This window comes from Schistocerca piceifrons, chromosome 9, assembly GCF_021461385.2.
Source record: "Schistocerca piceifrons isolate TAMUIC-IGC-003096 chromosome 9, iqSchPice1.1, whole genome shotgun sequence".
NCBI classification, from domain to species: Eukaryota; Metazoa; Arthropoda; class Insecta; order Orthoptera; family Acrididae; genus Schistocerca; species Schistocerca piceifrons.
In genome coordinates this window covers 119,366,575-119,383,784 of record NC_060146.1, presented here as the reverse complement: position 1 = coordinate 119,383,784, position 17,210 = coordinate 119,366,575, and the positions used below count along the sequence as shown (strand labels likewise).

The following is a 17,210-nucleotide window of genomic DNA, read 5'->3' as shown; positions in this document are numbered from 1 at the left end:
TGTTCCCCCTGCTACTACTGAAAAGGCTGCTGCCCATCTTCAGGAACCACACATTTGTCTGGCCTCTCAACAGATACCCCTCCGTTGTTATTGCACCTACAGTACGGCTATCTGTGTTGTTGAAGCACGCAAGCCTCCCCACCAACGGCAAGGTCCATGGTTCATGGAAGGTGGTTAGACATTTCATACAATCCACTAATTCAAACAGCTTTGGTTAGACATAGCTGTTTGAATTAGTGGATTGTATGAAATGAGGCTCACTAAAAGAGAACAAGCTAAGCTTGTTAGCTGATGGGTTTGATCTGATTGTCTACCAATTCAAATAATTTTACTTCTTTGAGGTTGTAGAGGAAATTAGAGGCACAGGAAATCACATCATTAAGATGACATTACTACAAACCATGTCCTGTAGGCCACAATATGACTTCCAAAACTGTGTGCCGGACTGGGACTCAAGCCTCAGACCTCTGCTTCTCATGGGCCAGTGCTCTACAAATGAGCTAGCCAGGCACAACTCACGACCTACCCACACAGCTGTACATCCCCAGTACCTCATCTCCCACCTTCTAAACTACAAAGATGCTCTCGTCAAACCTTTCGGAAATTGCAGTCCTGGGAGACGGGACACCGTGAAGACAAGGTACAGCTGAAGCCTAGTGGATTTTTTCCAGAATTAATTTTCTCTCTGCAGCAGTGTGTGTGTGCTGATTTTAAATTTCCTGCCAGAGGTTCAAGGTCACAGTTCCAATCTGGCATACAGTTTTACTCTGCCAGGAAGTTTCAAATCAGTGCACACTCTGCTGCAGAATGAAAATTCAAATTAGACACCACAACGTAATTCTAAGTGGCGGGTGGATAACCAGACATAGAGAATAAATCGTGGAAATTACAGGAGAGAATTGCTGGCCACTGCTTATCTTAATGAGATGAAATCTGTAGTACTGACACATGCAAAAGTAAAAGTGGTATCTTCCTAGCTTTCAAACCAACAGTTCCTCTCTCGGGGGAAAAGAGAGAGGACAAAATAACACACTATTGTTGGAGGCCACTTATAACACATGCCCTGACCTTTACACATTGTTACTAAAATTTTTTAACTTTAGTTGTGTACCTTCTGCACCGACTTCCAATTGATGTCGCCATTGACCAAGTCTCTGCTAGTGCTGTTGACTTTGTCTGGTGTCGCCAAGTCACTGATTTGTGTATTTCTCCTTTCCAAAGCTTCTGGTATCACTTCGGACTTGGAATGTGGTCTACATTCACTTCCTGAAGTTGCAGAGGTCTCCTGCAAAGTGGGAATATGACATCACAAAGGAATTCATACATCAGTTTGTGCTCATATTCTGTATGTGTTCATTGCTTCGGCAATTCTCTCATACACAGAAGATACATTTCACCTTTCCCTGCGAAACTGTTGCCATACACAATAGAACCTTGATAATCCGGCACATTCTGGGATCTGGAATGCCAGTTTATCAAGGCTGTTTACAACACCCTAGTTTAGAAAAAGAGGATATAACTAAAACCTGTACTTTTCATGTACATGGCCAACTAGCAGTTATTTATCAAACACATCAACATGGGAGATCAGAAATTACAAAATAAAAAATTAAAGATATGTATTACTTTTCTGTAAAAGCAAAACTAAACTAAAAGTCGAATATTGCTATGCTCAATTAAATCAGTTCAAGCCTCAAAGTTTCAGAGTAGTTCAATACCCATGAATAACTTTTGTAATCCAATTATGAAAAAAAATTACGAAAAAATAAGCACCACTGATCTGAAAATCTCAAGAAGAAGCCAATTAATAAAAACTATTACCAAGAATCTGGTGCAGACTAGTTGAAATCACTGCCTTTAGGAACAGCACAAATATCCAATGATGTCGAGGATGTGAAATACATTTAACGTATCCGCCACTGACGGGTTAGTGAGATTTTTTTCTGAGCCCTCTGAAACATTGCAGAAATGCTAACGTCTTTCTTGGATTGAGTTCTTTTATGACAAAAAATATTTTTTGCGATATTCAGATTCATAAGTAAAAAACCACTGTATCATTGGATATTCTCAGCAAATTTCACAAAAATGTACAAGGTTTCTGAAGCTTCAGCTCAAGAGATGTTAGTTGTAGCATCTCTTCTTCGTCACTCAGTTTCTGGTGCGTCCTGTGGGTTCAAAACACTTGGTAATATCATATGGTCAGTAGTTCCTCTTCGGTAGTTAAATGTCTTTGAATTTTGATCTTTTGTCAACTCCACCTATTGAAAATGCAATCATTAGTGATGCAGAATTTAGCATTTGCACAGTTGTCAACCCATCATATAGGAGAGTGGTTTGAAAAGTTCTCGGGGCAGACTAGAAAAAAAGTACTTAAATCTCTGAAACTTTTTTAATTTTTCAATGTTGTCTCATTGTAGATCAATGCACTTGGTCCAGCGATGTTCCAGTGCTTTGATCCCATCCTGAAAATAACTTTTTTCCAGGCCTGCAAAATAACTGTCAACTCCAGCTATTAATTCTTTGTTTGGAGTGAATCTTTGCCCACAAAAAAAATATTTCAGTTTTGGGAGGAGATGGAACTCTGACGGAGCCGTATCAGGTGAATAAGGCGGATGTGGCAACCATTCATACCTTAGTTCGTGTAATTTTGGCATGGCAACAGCACGTGTGAGCGTGCATTGTCTTGATGGAAGATGACTTTCCTCCTTGCTAAACGTGGCCTTTTTTCGCGTATCTTTTGTTGCAATTTGTCCAGGAGCTTAGCATAGTATTCTCCAATAATTGTTTGCCCAGAGGGGAGATAATTTACAAACAGAATCCCCTTCGCATCCAAGAACACTGATGTCATGACCTTTCCTGCTGAAGGAATTGTCTTTGCTTTCTTTTGTGGTGGAGAATCAGCACGCTTCCACTGTTTTGACTTGTTTTGTCTCTGGTGTATAGTAGTGCATCCAAGTTTCATCTGCGGTCACAAACCGGCGCAAAAAATCTTGTTTGTTTCTCCTAAAATAGGCCAAATGTTGTTCCAATATATCCATTCTCGGGCATTTTCGATCCAGTGTCAAGATTCACAGCACCCATCTTGCACATAATTTTTTCATTTCTAATTCTTCTGTTAAAATGTGATATGCGCTTTCAGATGACATCTGGAAAGCATGAGCAATTTCATGCACTTTCAATCAGCAATCCTCCATGACCATTTTGTGCACTTTTGCAATGACTTCTGGAGTAGTGACACATCTTGGCCAACCACTGTGTGGATCATCATCCAAGCTCTCCCAACCAAATTTAAATTCATTTGTCCACTTGGCAAAAGTTGAATATGAAGGAGCAGAGTCCCCCGGTGTATTCTGGTAATCAGAATGAATGTCCTTTGCTTTCATACCTTTCTTTACAAAGTACTTAACCACTGCCCAAATCCCGATTTTTTTTTCCATCTGCCCAAATCACTACGCAGGAACAACAGACTCACGTCACTGCCACAGCTCTCACCGAAGAGCACTGACGTGGCATGTGTTTACAGGCAACAGTCCAATAAATATCACGTGAACAACTTGTTGCGCTAGGGGTGACGCTGAGGTCTCAAGGTGATTCCGACGCTGAGCTCTCATGGTGATTCCAAGAACTTTTCAAACCACCCTCGTATATCACTTCCATCTCGTCCTCTTCGAGCAGTTACGTCATAGTTATCTGTTGGCGTAACAATGAAACTGGTTTATCTTGAAGAGAATTTAATTACTCAGTGACGCAGAAAATTGTTACAGATGAGGTGCCGCATTGGATGGTTGCGATGTTTCTCAAAGGCGTCTGACAGTACTATCACACGCGACAAGTGAATTTCTGATGCTTGCCAGACTATCAGGTCTGCCAGATTATCAAGTGCCAGTTTGTCGTGGACTCACTGTAATATGCGATTAATGATCAGAACCTGATTCCATGTGCTGTGTGGCCAACCAGACACAGAGAATATATTGTGTAAATTACAAGGGACTATTACTGGCCAGTGCCTACCTCAAGTGGACAAGATATGTAGTACTGCTGATAAACATACACTGCCTGACAAAAAGTGAAGCACCCAGATGGGGAGAACAGAAAAAAGTGTAACTCCACTGGTTTAGAGTGTATGTAACATATTCTGATAATTATTAAATCAAGTCAAATTTACACAGAACTTTGCAGTATGAGCTAACTTATACAGTATGTTGTCGAACCCTCTCTCCTGCCCTGGATACATGCACTGACCCATTCGGGGAGGGTGTCAAAGTCACTGTATACTCTCCTGAGACATACTGGTTCACAATAGTTGTAACTTGTCCTTGATATCTTAGATACTGACAGGGAGACATCTCACTGGCCTCCACATCAAACAAACAGTTCATATAGACATGCAACATGTAGATGAGCACTCTCCCGTTGAAAAATAGCATCACGATACTGTCAAATCAGAGGTAACACGTGAGGATGCACGATGTCCGCAATGTACCGCTGTGCCACCAGAATTCCCTCAATCACTACCCGATGTAACCTGAAGTCACGCTGATGGTTCTCCACATCTTGACACCAGCAGTAACACTGATGTGGGTCTGCTTAGTGATTACAGGCTGAATTAGCAGCACTCCCACTGATGGGATGGAAACCATGCTGGACATGCCCCCACTACACACGTGGGTAAAGATGGAGGCAGCAGCTGGAGCACACAGGTTACAGACTGGCAAGAACTGGAACTCACTGTGGTATCCAGGATCTCTCACTAAAATACTGAGTGAATCAAACAATGGAAAATCCAAGATGGAATGTAACAATACCAGAGAAGGAAAGTTACCACTCATCATATAGCGGAGATGCCAAGTCGCGATAGGCACAATAAAAAAATTCACACACACATAGCTTTCAGCCAATAAGGCCTTTGTCAGCAGTACACACACACACACACACACACACACACACACACACACACACACACACACACACAAGCAAAACCAACTTGCACACACATGTGCAGTCTCAGAATGGCAACTGGGTGGGGGTAAGGAGGAGGCTGGGGCGGGGAAGGGGAGAGATAGTAAGGTGGGATTGGTGAAAAGTGAAGTGTTGCAGTTTAGATGGAGGGCAGGAGAGAAGGTGCAGAGGGGGTAAGTAGCGGAAAGGAGAGAAGTAAGAATAAAAACAAATTAAAAGACTGGGTGTGGCAGTGAAATGACGGTTGTGTAGTGCTGGAATGAGAACAGGGAGGGGATTGGATTGGTGAGGACAGTGACTAACGAAGTTGAGGCCAGGAGGGTTTCGGGAATGTAGGATGATATTGCAGGGAAAGTTCCCACCTGCGCAATTCAGGAAAGCTGGTGTTGGTGGGAAGGATCCATATGGCACAGGCTGTGAAGCAGTCATTGAAATGACTTGTTTTTTGACCACAGTTTGTCGGTGGCCGTTCATGCCGACAGACAGCTTGTTGGTTGTCATGCCTACACACACTGAAACTCATGCCCTGCAGGAACTTGAGCTACATGGACAAAAAAGCTCTCCATCCTGCTCACTTCCTACTACCCGCCTTGGAGTACCATTGTCCACCACTCCTACAACAACCTGCAAACCTCCCCCATGCCCCCTCATAGCTGACAAGCCCTGTCTCACAGACCTACTACACTTACCCCACCCTCCAAAACTCCCTCCCACCACCTTGCCTACCTCAGTTCACTCCTCCATCCAACTGTGACCCATCCCCACTGCCTCCAAACCACCCCTTGTTAACTTTCCGAATTTCTTATCCTCGAACCTTGCCTCACCATCATTCCCAAAATCCCTCAACATGCATACTAATCTTACATCCACAGAAAGAACCACAGACTATCATCTAAAAACTGATCCCGATCTTATAATCCTACCTGCAGACAAAGGCTCCACCACCATTGTTTTGAACCACAAGGATTACGTGGGAGAAGGACTCCGTCAGCTGTCAGATACTTCCACTTACAAACCATGCCACAGTGATCCCATTCCAGCAATCCAGCAGAATCTCCAGTCACTACTCAAATCCTTAGGCCCATCCCAAAACCTCTCCCTTTACCACACGGTGCCCTGCTCGACACTATTGATGCCACCTCCCTGTACACGAACATTCCTAATACCCACAGCCTTACTGCTATCGAACACTACCTTTCCAGATGCCCTATGGAATCCAAACCAAGAACCTCCTTCCTAGTCTCCATGACCAACTATATCCTCACCCACAATTACTTCTCCTTTGAAAGCATTACCTACAAACAAATCCGCAGTACAGATATGGGCAACCGCATGGCACCATCCTATGCTAACCTATTCATGGGCCATCTAGAGGAACCCTTCCTAAAAACCCAGAATCCTAAACCCCTCACCTGGTTCAGATTCACTGATGACATCTTTGCTATCTGGATTGAAGGTGAGGACATCTTATTCACATCCCTCCAGAACCTCAACAACTTCTCCCCCATTTGCTTCACCTGGTCCTACTCAACCCACAGGGTGTAGTCCTACTCAACCCACAGGGTGTATACGTGGACAAGGAAAAAAAATTCCAGGATTTTTCCCGGATTTCCCGGTTGAAAATACACTTTCTCCTGGATGAAAATACACTTTTTCCGTGTTAAATGACAGTATACTTTTCCTCGGCACTGTAAAACTTATCAATCCTTAGAATGTTTATGGTTTTCTAAACAGACGTAGAATTTACCGGCACTTTAGAAAACAAAACCCAGGGGAAAAAAACACGTTTTGGAAAGATGTTTGATGTGCAGCAACATGTACGCTGCATTTCTTCGTTTTACGGAGGTATAAATTCGAATTCCACCAAACACTGCATGTTACTTCCCGAAGCAATGAAATCGAGATTGCGACGCGCTTTTGTAAGCCAGTCATAGCTCATGTCACGTGATCTCGACAGCTGACGACAGTACAAGACACGTAGTGTAGTCAACCAATAGCAAGATCACTCTTAAGTAGCGCGAACACACAAAAAGAAAAGTTAATGGTTTAAATTAGTACACATAGTTTTGATAGAAGAAAAACAAAGCTTTCACAAATAATATTGGTCTCTAAGATTAATAAGCTGCAAGAGAAGCTAAGCTTCCACATATAATGCTGATCATTTTGCACATGTTACACTTTAAGATACATAACACAAATGTGCCAGTAAAATTTTTAATAACGACGTAAATGTCTGATCTTCTGGGCTCTAAATTATTCTAGATGGTCGTCCTCAAGGAGTTGATTTTTACATGAGAGTCAAACGCTCTGTGGTTTAAGAAATTCATCGTACATTCTCGCACATAGTTCATCTTGCGTAAAAGGAAATTTACTTTGAAAGTAACACTTTTCAAACCATCATTCGCAATATTTTCCCGTGACCTGTTAGAAACTGGTTCGTTTCAGCAGTTGCCAGAGAGCGCCAGATAACAGGCGTCACTGCGCCAGCGCAGCTACGATGACGCAGGAAGCCCGTATGTTCGCACGTGCGATCTTGCATTATGTCATAAAAGAAACAAGACATCAAAGGATACTTCAGGAGCATCATAATTTCGTGAACCATACTAAAATGCGTAATTTGGCTTAAAGCGCACAATCGTATGTCCAGATTCGGAAGTAAATTTTCTAGAGTACTAGTACTGTATTATTTCATGTTTGGTTCTTTATTATGGCATAATGTCATATGAGCTAGAAGATGGAAAACGCGCACTTGAAATGCAGTTAGTAGTTGAAACTAGCCAACAGTGAGAGATTAAACACTTCGTTTAAAATAAACTGACTTCCTGAGCGCAAAATATTAATAAAAGCCCAATCTCTTTAGCAAACTGACAAAAATAACTTCATTGTTCTGCAAGGTGATTAATGCTTGATTGTCAGAAAGGTGGAAATAAAACCTGGAACGAACAACATATTTCAGCCTTCCGTAATTATGCGAACATATTTTAATTAATGTGGTAGCTCCCGGCCACAGAAATCCATTTTCTTTTCATTTAATGTGAGAGCAATAAATGAAGAGGAAACAGCAAAATCACTAAACGTAAACACAGGTCACGTGGAGACTACCCACCTGCCCACTACAACTCAGACTGCTCTGTGCATCAGCCCTGGATCTACGATATTTCCGAACCGGAGCAATTTAGATAGTGGCGCTCAGCCACACATCTGTAGCCAGAAGCGGGAGAAGGTATTACCCATAGGCGACTCAACTGCGCATGCGCAAGAGCCCGCCCGCAACTGCTCAAATGAATCAAATGTAAACAGCTGTCATGCCACACTCATCGGAGGCAATTTGTTGTTAGGAAGCACTGCATATTCTTCCTAAGGCCTTTGACACACTTTGGTTGGCAGACGCTTGTATGAGCACTGTGTTTTGTTGTATATGGCGCAATTCCTTTGCCGCTTAAGTTTTATTTTTGTTTTTCTTCCTCTTGTTAATGTTTTGTTGCTGCAATATTATCCTGCAGACATGGAATACAGTAATATCCTTTGTTGGAGTATTGGTTCTTACCAGTTAAAATAACAAAAATGTAACTGGTAACTAAAACAAGGAAAAGTTCCCAGAATTCCAAAAAATTCCCGGGTTTTTCCCGGATCTCCCAGATGTCCCGGGTCGTATACACCCTGAACCCAATAAGCCACCTTCCTAGATGTTGACCTCCACCTCAGAGATGGCTACATTAGTACCTCCATCCATATCAAACCTACTAACCACCAGCAATACCTCCACTTCGACAGCTGCCACCCATTCCATACCAAGAAGTCCCTTCCGTACAGCCTAGCCATCCGTGGTTGTCGCATCTGCAGTGATGAGCAGTCCTCCTCTAAATATGCCGAGGGTCTCATGAAGCCTGAACTGACTGTAATTATCCTTCCATTCTTGTACAAAAACAAATCTCCCGTGCCTTATCTTTCTAGTCTCCTACCACCTCCCGAAGTCCCACAGTCCAGCCACTGAGGAGCATTCCCCTCGTAACTCAGTACCATCCGGGACTGGAGCAACTGAATTACATTCTCCGCCAGGGTTTCCATTACCTCTCGCCGTGCCCTGAAATGAGAAATGTCATACCCAGTATCCTTTCCACCCCTCCTACCGTGGTATTCCTCCGTCCAACGAACCTACACAATATACTCGTCCAACCTTACACATCCCCTGCTCCCAATCTGCTCACTAACATCACCTATCCCATCAAAGGCAGGGCTACCTGTGAAACCAGTCATGTGATTTACAAGCTAAGCTGCAACCAATGTGCTGCACTCTATGTAGGCATGACAACCAACAAAGCTGTCTGTTGGCATGAACGGCCACCGACAAACTGTGGTCAAAAAACAAGCGGACCACCCTGCTGCTGAACATGCTGCCAAACATGATACCCCTCATCTCAATGACTGCTTCACAGCCTGTGCCATATGGATCCTTCCCACCAACACCAGCTTTTCTGAACTGCGCAGGTTGGAACTTTCCCTGCAATACATCCTATGTTCTTGTAACCCTCCTGGCCTCAACCTTCATTAGTCACTGTCCTCACCAATCCAGCCCCCTCCATGTTCGCATTCCAGCACTACACAGCTGTCATTTCACCGCCACACCCAGTCTTTTAATTTGTTTTTATTTTCACTTCTCTCCTTTCCGCTACTTACCCCCTCCTCCCTCCGCACCTTCTCTCCTGCCCTCCGTCTAAACTGCAACACGTCACTGTTTGCCACTCCCACAATACTATACCTCCCCCTCCTCGCCCCAGCCTCCTCCTCCTTACCCCCACCCAGTTGCCACTCCCATCATGCACTGGTGCTGTTGCTCACAGTGTAGTTTCAGCTCTCTGAGACTGCAGACGTGTGTGCAAGTTGCGTTTGCTTGAGTGTGTGTGCGTGCATGTGTGTATGTGAGTCCACTGCTCACAAAGGCCTTAATGGCCAAAAGCAATGAGTGTGTGAATCTTTTTATTGTGCCTACCGCGACTCAGCATCTTCGCTATATGGTGAGTAGCAACTTTCCTTCTCTGGTATTGTAAAATACTGAGTGAAGTAGACATAGGTACGGCTGGGGAAATGCCAGCCAACTATATAATACCTTCCAGCTGCTTCGACAAGCCTTTCAAAGTAGTAATTGGAAGTAGAGGGCTCTGGGAGAACAAATTTCAACACCGTACTTGGGACATAGTCTGGTTTGCTGGTGGTTCAAAAACAGACCACAGTGTTGGAGTCGAGGTAAACTGAGTGCAGTCGAGGCTGGAGACTGCAATCTCTCTATGGCAGATGGCCACTGTTTTTCAAGCAGAAATATCTGCCATCAGGGTGTGTGTGTGTGTGTGTGAAGGAGAATTTGTGGAGGTGCTACAGAGGTCATAGCATTTTCATTTATTCAGACAGCCAAGCAGCCCTGAAAATACTCGCAGCCTATGCAATAAGATCAAAGATTGTGGTAGAATGCCACAAAGCCCTTGTGGAGCTAGGGGAAAGCAATAAGGCAAACCTATTGTGAGTCACCAGTCACTCAGGGATTAGTGAGAAGAGGGGCAGCAGCCTTTTCAGTAGTTGCAGGGGCAACAGTCTGGATGATTGACTGATCTGGCCTTGTAACATTAACCAAAATGGCCTTGCTGTGCTGGTACTGTGAACGGCTGAAAGCAAGGGGAAATTACAGCCGTAATTTTTCCCGAAGATATGCAGCTTTACTGTATGATTAAATGATGATGGCGTCCTCTTGGGTAAAATATTCCGGAGGTAAAATAGTCCCCCATTCGGATCTCCGGGTGGGGACTACTCAGGAGGACGTCGTTATCAGGAGAAAGAACACTGGTGTTCTACGGATCGGAGCGTGGATTGTCAGATCCCTTAATCGCGCAGGTAGATTAGAAAATTTAGAAAGGGAAATGGATAGCCTAAAGTTAGATATAGTGTGAATTAGTGATGTTCTGTGGCACGAGGAACAAGACATCTGGTCAGGTGAATACAGGGTTATAAATACAAAATCAAATAGGGGTAATGTAGGAGTAGGTTTAATAATGAATAGGAAAATAGGAATGCAGGTACGCTACTACAAACAGCATCATGAACGCTTTTTTGTGGCCAAGACAGATACGAAGCCCACGTCTACCACAGTAGTACAAGTTTATATGCCAACAAGCTCCACAGATGACAAAGAGATTGATGAAATGTGTGATGAGATAAAAGAAATTATTCAGGTAATGAAGGGAGATGAAAATTTAATAGTCATGGGTGACTGGAACTCGATAGTAGGAAAAGGAAGAGAAGGAAACGTAGAAGGTGAATATGGAATGGGAGGAAGGAATGAAATTCTACCTCCTGGTAGAATTCTGCACCGAGCATAACTTAATCATAGCTAACACTTGGTTCAAGAATCATAAAAGAAGGTCGTATACGCTGAAGAAGCCTGGAGATACTGAAAGATCTCAGATAGATTATATAATGGTAAGACAGAGATTCAGGAACCAGGTTTTAAATTGAAGTACAGTAGAAGAAGAATGGGTAGTTTAGAGAGATGAAATAGTGAAGGTAGCAGAGGATCAAGTAGATACAAAGATGAGGGCTAATAGAAATCCTTGGGTAACAGAAGAAATATTGAATTTAATTGATAAAAGGAGAAAATATAAAAATGCAGTAAATGAAGCAGGCAAAAAGAAATACAAACGTCTCAAAAATGAGATTGACAGGAAGTGAAAAATGGCTAAGCAGGGATGGCTAGAGGACAAATGTAAGGATGTAGAGGCTTATCTCACTAGCGGTAAGATAGATACTGCCTACAGGAAAATTAAAGAGACCTTTGCAGAAAAGAGAACCAATTGCATGAATATCAAGAGATCAGATGGAAATCCAGTTCTAAGCAAAGAAGGGAAAGCAGAAAGGTGGAAGGAGTATATAGAGGGTCTACACAAGGGCAATGTTCCTGAGGACAATATTATAGAAATGGAAGAGAATGTAGATGAAGATGCAATAGGAGATATGATACTGGGTGAAGAGTTTGACAGAGCACTGAAAGACCTAAGTCGAAACAAAGCCCCAGGAGTAGACAACATTTGATTAGAACTACTGACAGCCTTGGGAGAGCCAGGCCTAACAAAACTCTACCATCTGGTGAGCAAGATGTATGAGACAGACAAAATACTTCAAGAACAATATAGTAATTCCAATACCAAAGAAAGCTGGTGTTGACAGATGTGAAAATTTCCATCCTAGCAGGTTTAACAAGCCCGGCTACAAAATACTAACACGAATTCTTTACAGACGAATGGAAAAACTGGTAGAAGCCGACTTCAGGGAAGATCAGTTTGGATTCCATAGAAATGTTGGAACACGTGAGGCAATACTGACCCTATGACTTGTCTTAGAAAATAGATTAAGGAAAGGCAAACCTACGTTTCTAGCATTTGTAGACTTAGGGAAAGCTTTTGACAATGTTGACTGGAATACTCTCTTTCAACTTCTGAAGGTTCAGGGGTAAAATTTGTACAGAAGACAGATGGCAGTTATATGAGTCGAGGGGCATGAAAGGGAAGCAGTGGTTGGGAAGGGAGTGACACAGGGTTGTAGCCTATCCCCCCTGTTATTCAATCTGTACATTGAGCAAGCAGTAAAGGAAACAAAAGAAAAATTCAGAGTAGTAATTAAAATCCATGGAGAAGAAATAAAAACTCTGAGGTTCGCCGATGACATTATAATTATGTCAGAGACAGTAAAGGCCTGGAAGAGCAGCTGAACAGAATGGACGGAGTCTTGAAAGGAGGATATAAGATGAATATCAATAAAAGCAAAATGAGGATAATGGAATTTAGTCGAATTAAATTGGGTGATGCTGCAGGAATTACATTAGGAAATGAGATGATTTTGCTATTTGGAGAGCAAAATATCTGATGATGGTCGAGGTAGAGAGGATATAAAATGTAGACTGGCAATGGCAAGGAAAGTGTTTCTGAAGCAGAGAACATTGTTAACATTGAGTATAGATTTAAGTGTCAGGAAGTCGTTTCTGAAAGTATTTGTATGGAGTGTAGCCATGTATGGAAGTGAAATGTGGACGATAAATAGTTTAGACAAGAAGAGAATAGAAGCTTTCGAAATGTGGTGCTACAGAAGAATGTTAAAGATTAGATGGGTAGATCACATAACTAATGAGGAGGTATTGAATAGAATAGGAGAGAAGAGAAATTTGTGGCACAACTTGACTAGAAGAAGGGATCGGTTGGTAGGGCTTATTCTGAGGCACCAAGGGATCACAAATTTAGTATTGGAGGGCAGCGTGGAGGGTAAAAATCGTAGAGGGAGACCAAGAGATGAATACACTAAACAGATTCAGAAGGATTTAGATTGCAGTAGGTACTGGGAGATGAAGAACCTTGCACAGGATAGAGTAGCACGGACAGCTGCGTAAAACCAGTCTCTGGACTAAAGACAACGACAACAACAACATCTGGTATGTGGTGTACGTGTAGTTTCAACTTATGCAGTGTCACAGGGTAAGGGTTCTGTGGTCATTCCAAGGGTTCTGAGGTCTCCAAACTTTGTCTTTAGTCAGCTTTTTTTCATCAATAGAACTTTACGACACTCTGTCTTTGTATAATGGGCACTTCATACCTGGAAAGTATTCAATTGTGCCACCTGGCAGTGTAAAAACTCAATAATTTTTTTTTTCATAGCAAATTCTTTGTGCTTGCAAATCAAACACTGCATTTTTTGATATGCTGTAGGTTTAGCCTGAAAATTTTGTGCATTTTTAAGTTGTGAAAAATTACGTAAAACAGGAAACACTGCAAATTCAGTAAAGTATTTCTAGTAATATTTTTACTCTTTTAAGATACAAATCGTAAGCCGGGCATTTTTGATGAATTATGATTGATAAGCAAAGTACCCAGAAAAAATGTAAAGCAGACTTTTTGTGTCAAAGTATTTAAATAAACTATTTTACTAACCTGTAGAATTTCTTTTATACAAGCAGCATATTTCGCCATAGCATGGAAAAAAAGGGAACCAGTGGAAAAAGCTCCTGTCAGAGCACAAAAAAATGTGAATATGTTCCTCTTTAAAAGAATGACGGAAAAGTGAGGAATCAGCTGCCACATGCAGACATATCTGCACTTTTCTGTACAGAAAGAGAGCAGCAAAGAGACAGTGACTGTGGAAGAGGGGGAGAGAGTGCCATTGGGAGGGGGGTGGGTGGGTGGGTGGGAGAAGAGGCCAGGAGGGAGGAGAGGGAGGAGAGGGAGGAGGGGGAAGGAGGGAGGGAGGGAGGGGGAAGGGGGGGAGGGAGGGAGGGAGGGGAAGGAAGGAGGAGGTGGAAGGAAGGAGGAGGGGAATGGGAGGGAAGGGAGAGAGAAGGGTAGGGGAAGGGAAGAGGAGGATGAGGAGAGGGAAAAAGGGAGAGGGAGAGAGGGGACAGGGGGAAAGGAGTGGGGAGGGAGGGAGAGAGGGACAGGGAGAGGGGGAGGGGGAGAGTGTGAGAAGGGAGGAGAGAGGGAGGGGTAAAGAGGGAGAAGGTGAGAAGATGTGGAGGAGGGACAGGGAGAGAGGGGAGGGGGAGGGGAGGGGGAGGGGAAGGAGAGGGGAAGAGGAGGGGGGAGAGTGGGAGGGAGGGGGAGAGAGAGAGAGAGAGAGAGAGAGAGAGAGAGAGAGAGAGAGAGAGAGAGAGTGAAGAGAAAAGTGGCAGTGAAAGACAAAGAGAGATGGAGGGGGAGTCAAAGTCAAAGTAGATAGTTCTGGCCAGTGACAGAGAGAGAGAGAGAGAGAGAGAGAGATAGTGGCAGTGGAAGTGAAAGAGAGACGGATGGAGACAGTAGCAGTAGAGCAAAAGAGATAGGAGACAGTGGAAATAAGATAAACAGAGATGAATGGAGATCATATATACACTTAGGGGGGGTCTACACGCTCCTAAACCAGTGAACTCTAACACATAGGTGTAGGGGATGGCGCATTTTAGACCAAAATTTTAAACATGTGGGTACATGAGAAAAAATAAGTTGGAGCCTCCAGAATTTCTGAGATGCCATTGTGGCAGTGGGAGGGAAAGACAAAAGGAGACAGCGTAAAGTAGAGAGAGGAGACAGTAGCAGTGGGAAATACTGCAAATGCAGGAGATAGTGCAAATTAGAGATAGAAGACAGCAACAGTGGTAAAGAAAGGTGGGAAGAGCCAATGTAAGTGAAAAAGGAGACACTATCAATGTGAGTCAGAAAATCAAGTGTGAAAAGTGGCAGCGAAAGAAAGGAGCCTTCGTATCCGCCAGTCACCGGTTTGGGAGAAGGGGGTTGACTTTTGTCAATTTTTCCTCATCGCCCTATACTCACAAGTAAAAAAATTTGTCAATTGCCCCCATTCCCGAAATCCACATGTTATGGTTTCCCAGTCTAGTGGAGTATGACTTGCCTAAAAACAGAGACTGGGTAAAAGCATTAACAATGTTCTGTGATAAAAGATTGCGAATATATTCACATTCCAAAATTTTTGGTGAGGAAAGTAAAATGTGGATTGAGGCAGCCGATTCCCATTTTTCTGTCAGAGTCTTTAAAGAGGAACATATTAGCCTTTTTCGTGCTCTAACAAGAGCATCTTTCCACTGAAACTGAACTGGACTGGTAACGATGACACTATGCACTAACACCACCCAAGTGTTCAGGTGGCCGATCTACCTTCCGCAGCGAATTGCACCTCTGACCATTTCCATAGCTGTAAACGATGCTTATGTACGAATCCGCACTGACATCTGATCGTGTCTTCTGAGTGCTTCAGTTTTTTGTGTGGCAGTTCATATAAAAGTAAAAGTGGTCCACTTCCTAGCTTTCAGGATTCATAGATCACCTCTAGGTCAACCAAGACAAACAAGTTGGGGATGGTTATATAGGATAAAATGCCATGCTGTAACTGGAAGGTCACTTATGATATGTGCTATCTCTTAACATGGTACTACGACATGCAGCTAAAAATTATAACTTTAGTTGTATAAAAATAATGGAAATTCCTGGATGGAGCAATATGTAAAATAAGGGAAAGGCAACCAGTCACCTATAGCGGATCAATGCTTGGAGCACATTAACACACAAACAGAGAATGACTTTCGCAATAGCTTTCAAGAACTAGCTCTTTTTTCTTAATGTGTGTACTATTACTGGAAAAAGACCTAATGCATAAAGCAAGTGAGAATATTATTATTATTATTATTTTATGACTGTGCCCCACGTATCAATGAGTGAGTGGTTAATTTTAGCTGTGTACCTTCTGCGGAGACTTCCTCACGACATCACCATTGACCACATCTCTACTAGGGCTCTTGGCTTTTTGCAGTGTCATCAAGACACTGCTCTGTCTTTTTCTCCCTTCCAAAGTTTCTGGTCTCGATTCAGACTTGGAACGTCGTCTAGATTTACTTCCGGAAGTCACAGAAGTTTCCTGCACAGTGAGAATGTGACATCACAATACAATCCCCACAACAGTCTGCCAGCTTGTGTCCACATTCTGTATGCGATCATTGTTTTTGTAGTTCTCCCAGACATAGAGGATTCATTGTGGTATCCCCTAACACACACAGTGAACCAGGTTGTTTCGGACTAGCAAGAACTGCCGTTCTCACTCTGTTTACATGGACAAGGAGAGCAGGTGGTTTCTTTTTAATTACCGATCCAGTACTTCTAAATGCTGAACCCTTTGGAATATAGTTTTCCCATCTGGGACTTGTGAGGGTCAAGATTTCCCACACCTTTTTTTGTGGCCAAATATTTTGAAAATATATAAATTCGTTTACTGAGGGGAAAATCTCATGACAATTCCGAATATAAATTGAAAAAGCATTATTAGAAGAAAATCTGTTCATTTGTTCATCTAGAAAAATTTAACAGAGGTAAAAGTTTAATTATTTTGTGGGAAGATTTGGTAAGGTGCGAGTCTTGATTTGTGTGTTTTGTTATTTTCCACATGAGCTTTGTGCCACCCCAGGAAAGTTAAAGCATTAATTGCAGTACGTAGTGTCACAATGTGAGGAGTCATCAGTGGTGGCTAAGAATCTTGAGCATGAAACATGATGTCATGGAATACCAATGGCCAGAAGATTAATGATTTAAATGCTGATGTAAGTGCTCTTGATTTCGGCTTTGGAAGTTTGGAGCCGGTTTAAAGGAGATGAACCTAATTGATTGATTAAGTTCAGATCATGCCTGTAAAAAAAAGGCATAATAAAAGCCTTCATACAAATCAGAGTTGATGAGTTATGG

The 17,210-nt window shown here is 42.7% G+C and overlaps 1 protein-coding gene across 1 annotated transcript in view; it reads right to left on the bottom strand.

Annotated features, from left to right (window-relative positions):
- The window catches only part of LOC124717097, a 357,007-nt gene that overhangs the window by 164,176 nt on the left and 175,621 nt on the right, over positions 1-17,210 (bottom strand). Inside the window, exons 23-24 of the mRNA XM_047243803.1 lie at positions 16,219-16,392; positions 1,112-1,285 (exon numbers count right to left, since the gene is read on the bottom strand). Of these exons, the coding sequence (XP_047099759.1) occupies positions 1,112-1,285; positions 16,219-16,392 (348 nt within the window). The remainder of the gene's footprint in view (positions 1-1,111; positions 1,286-16,218; positions 16,393-17,210) is intronic.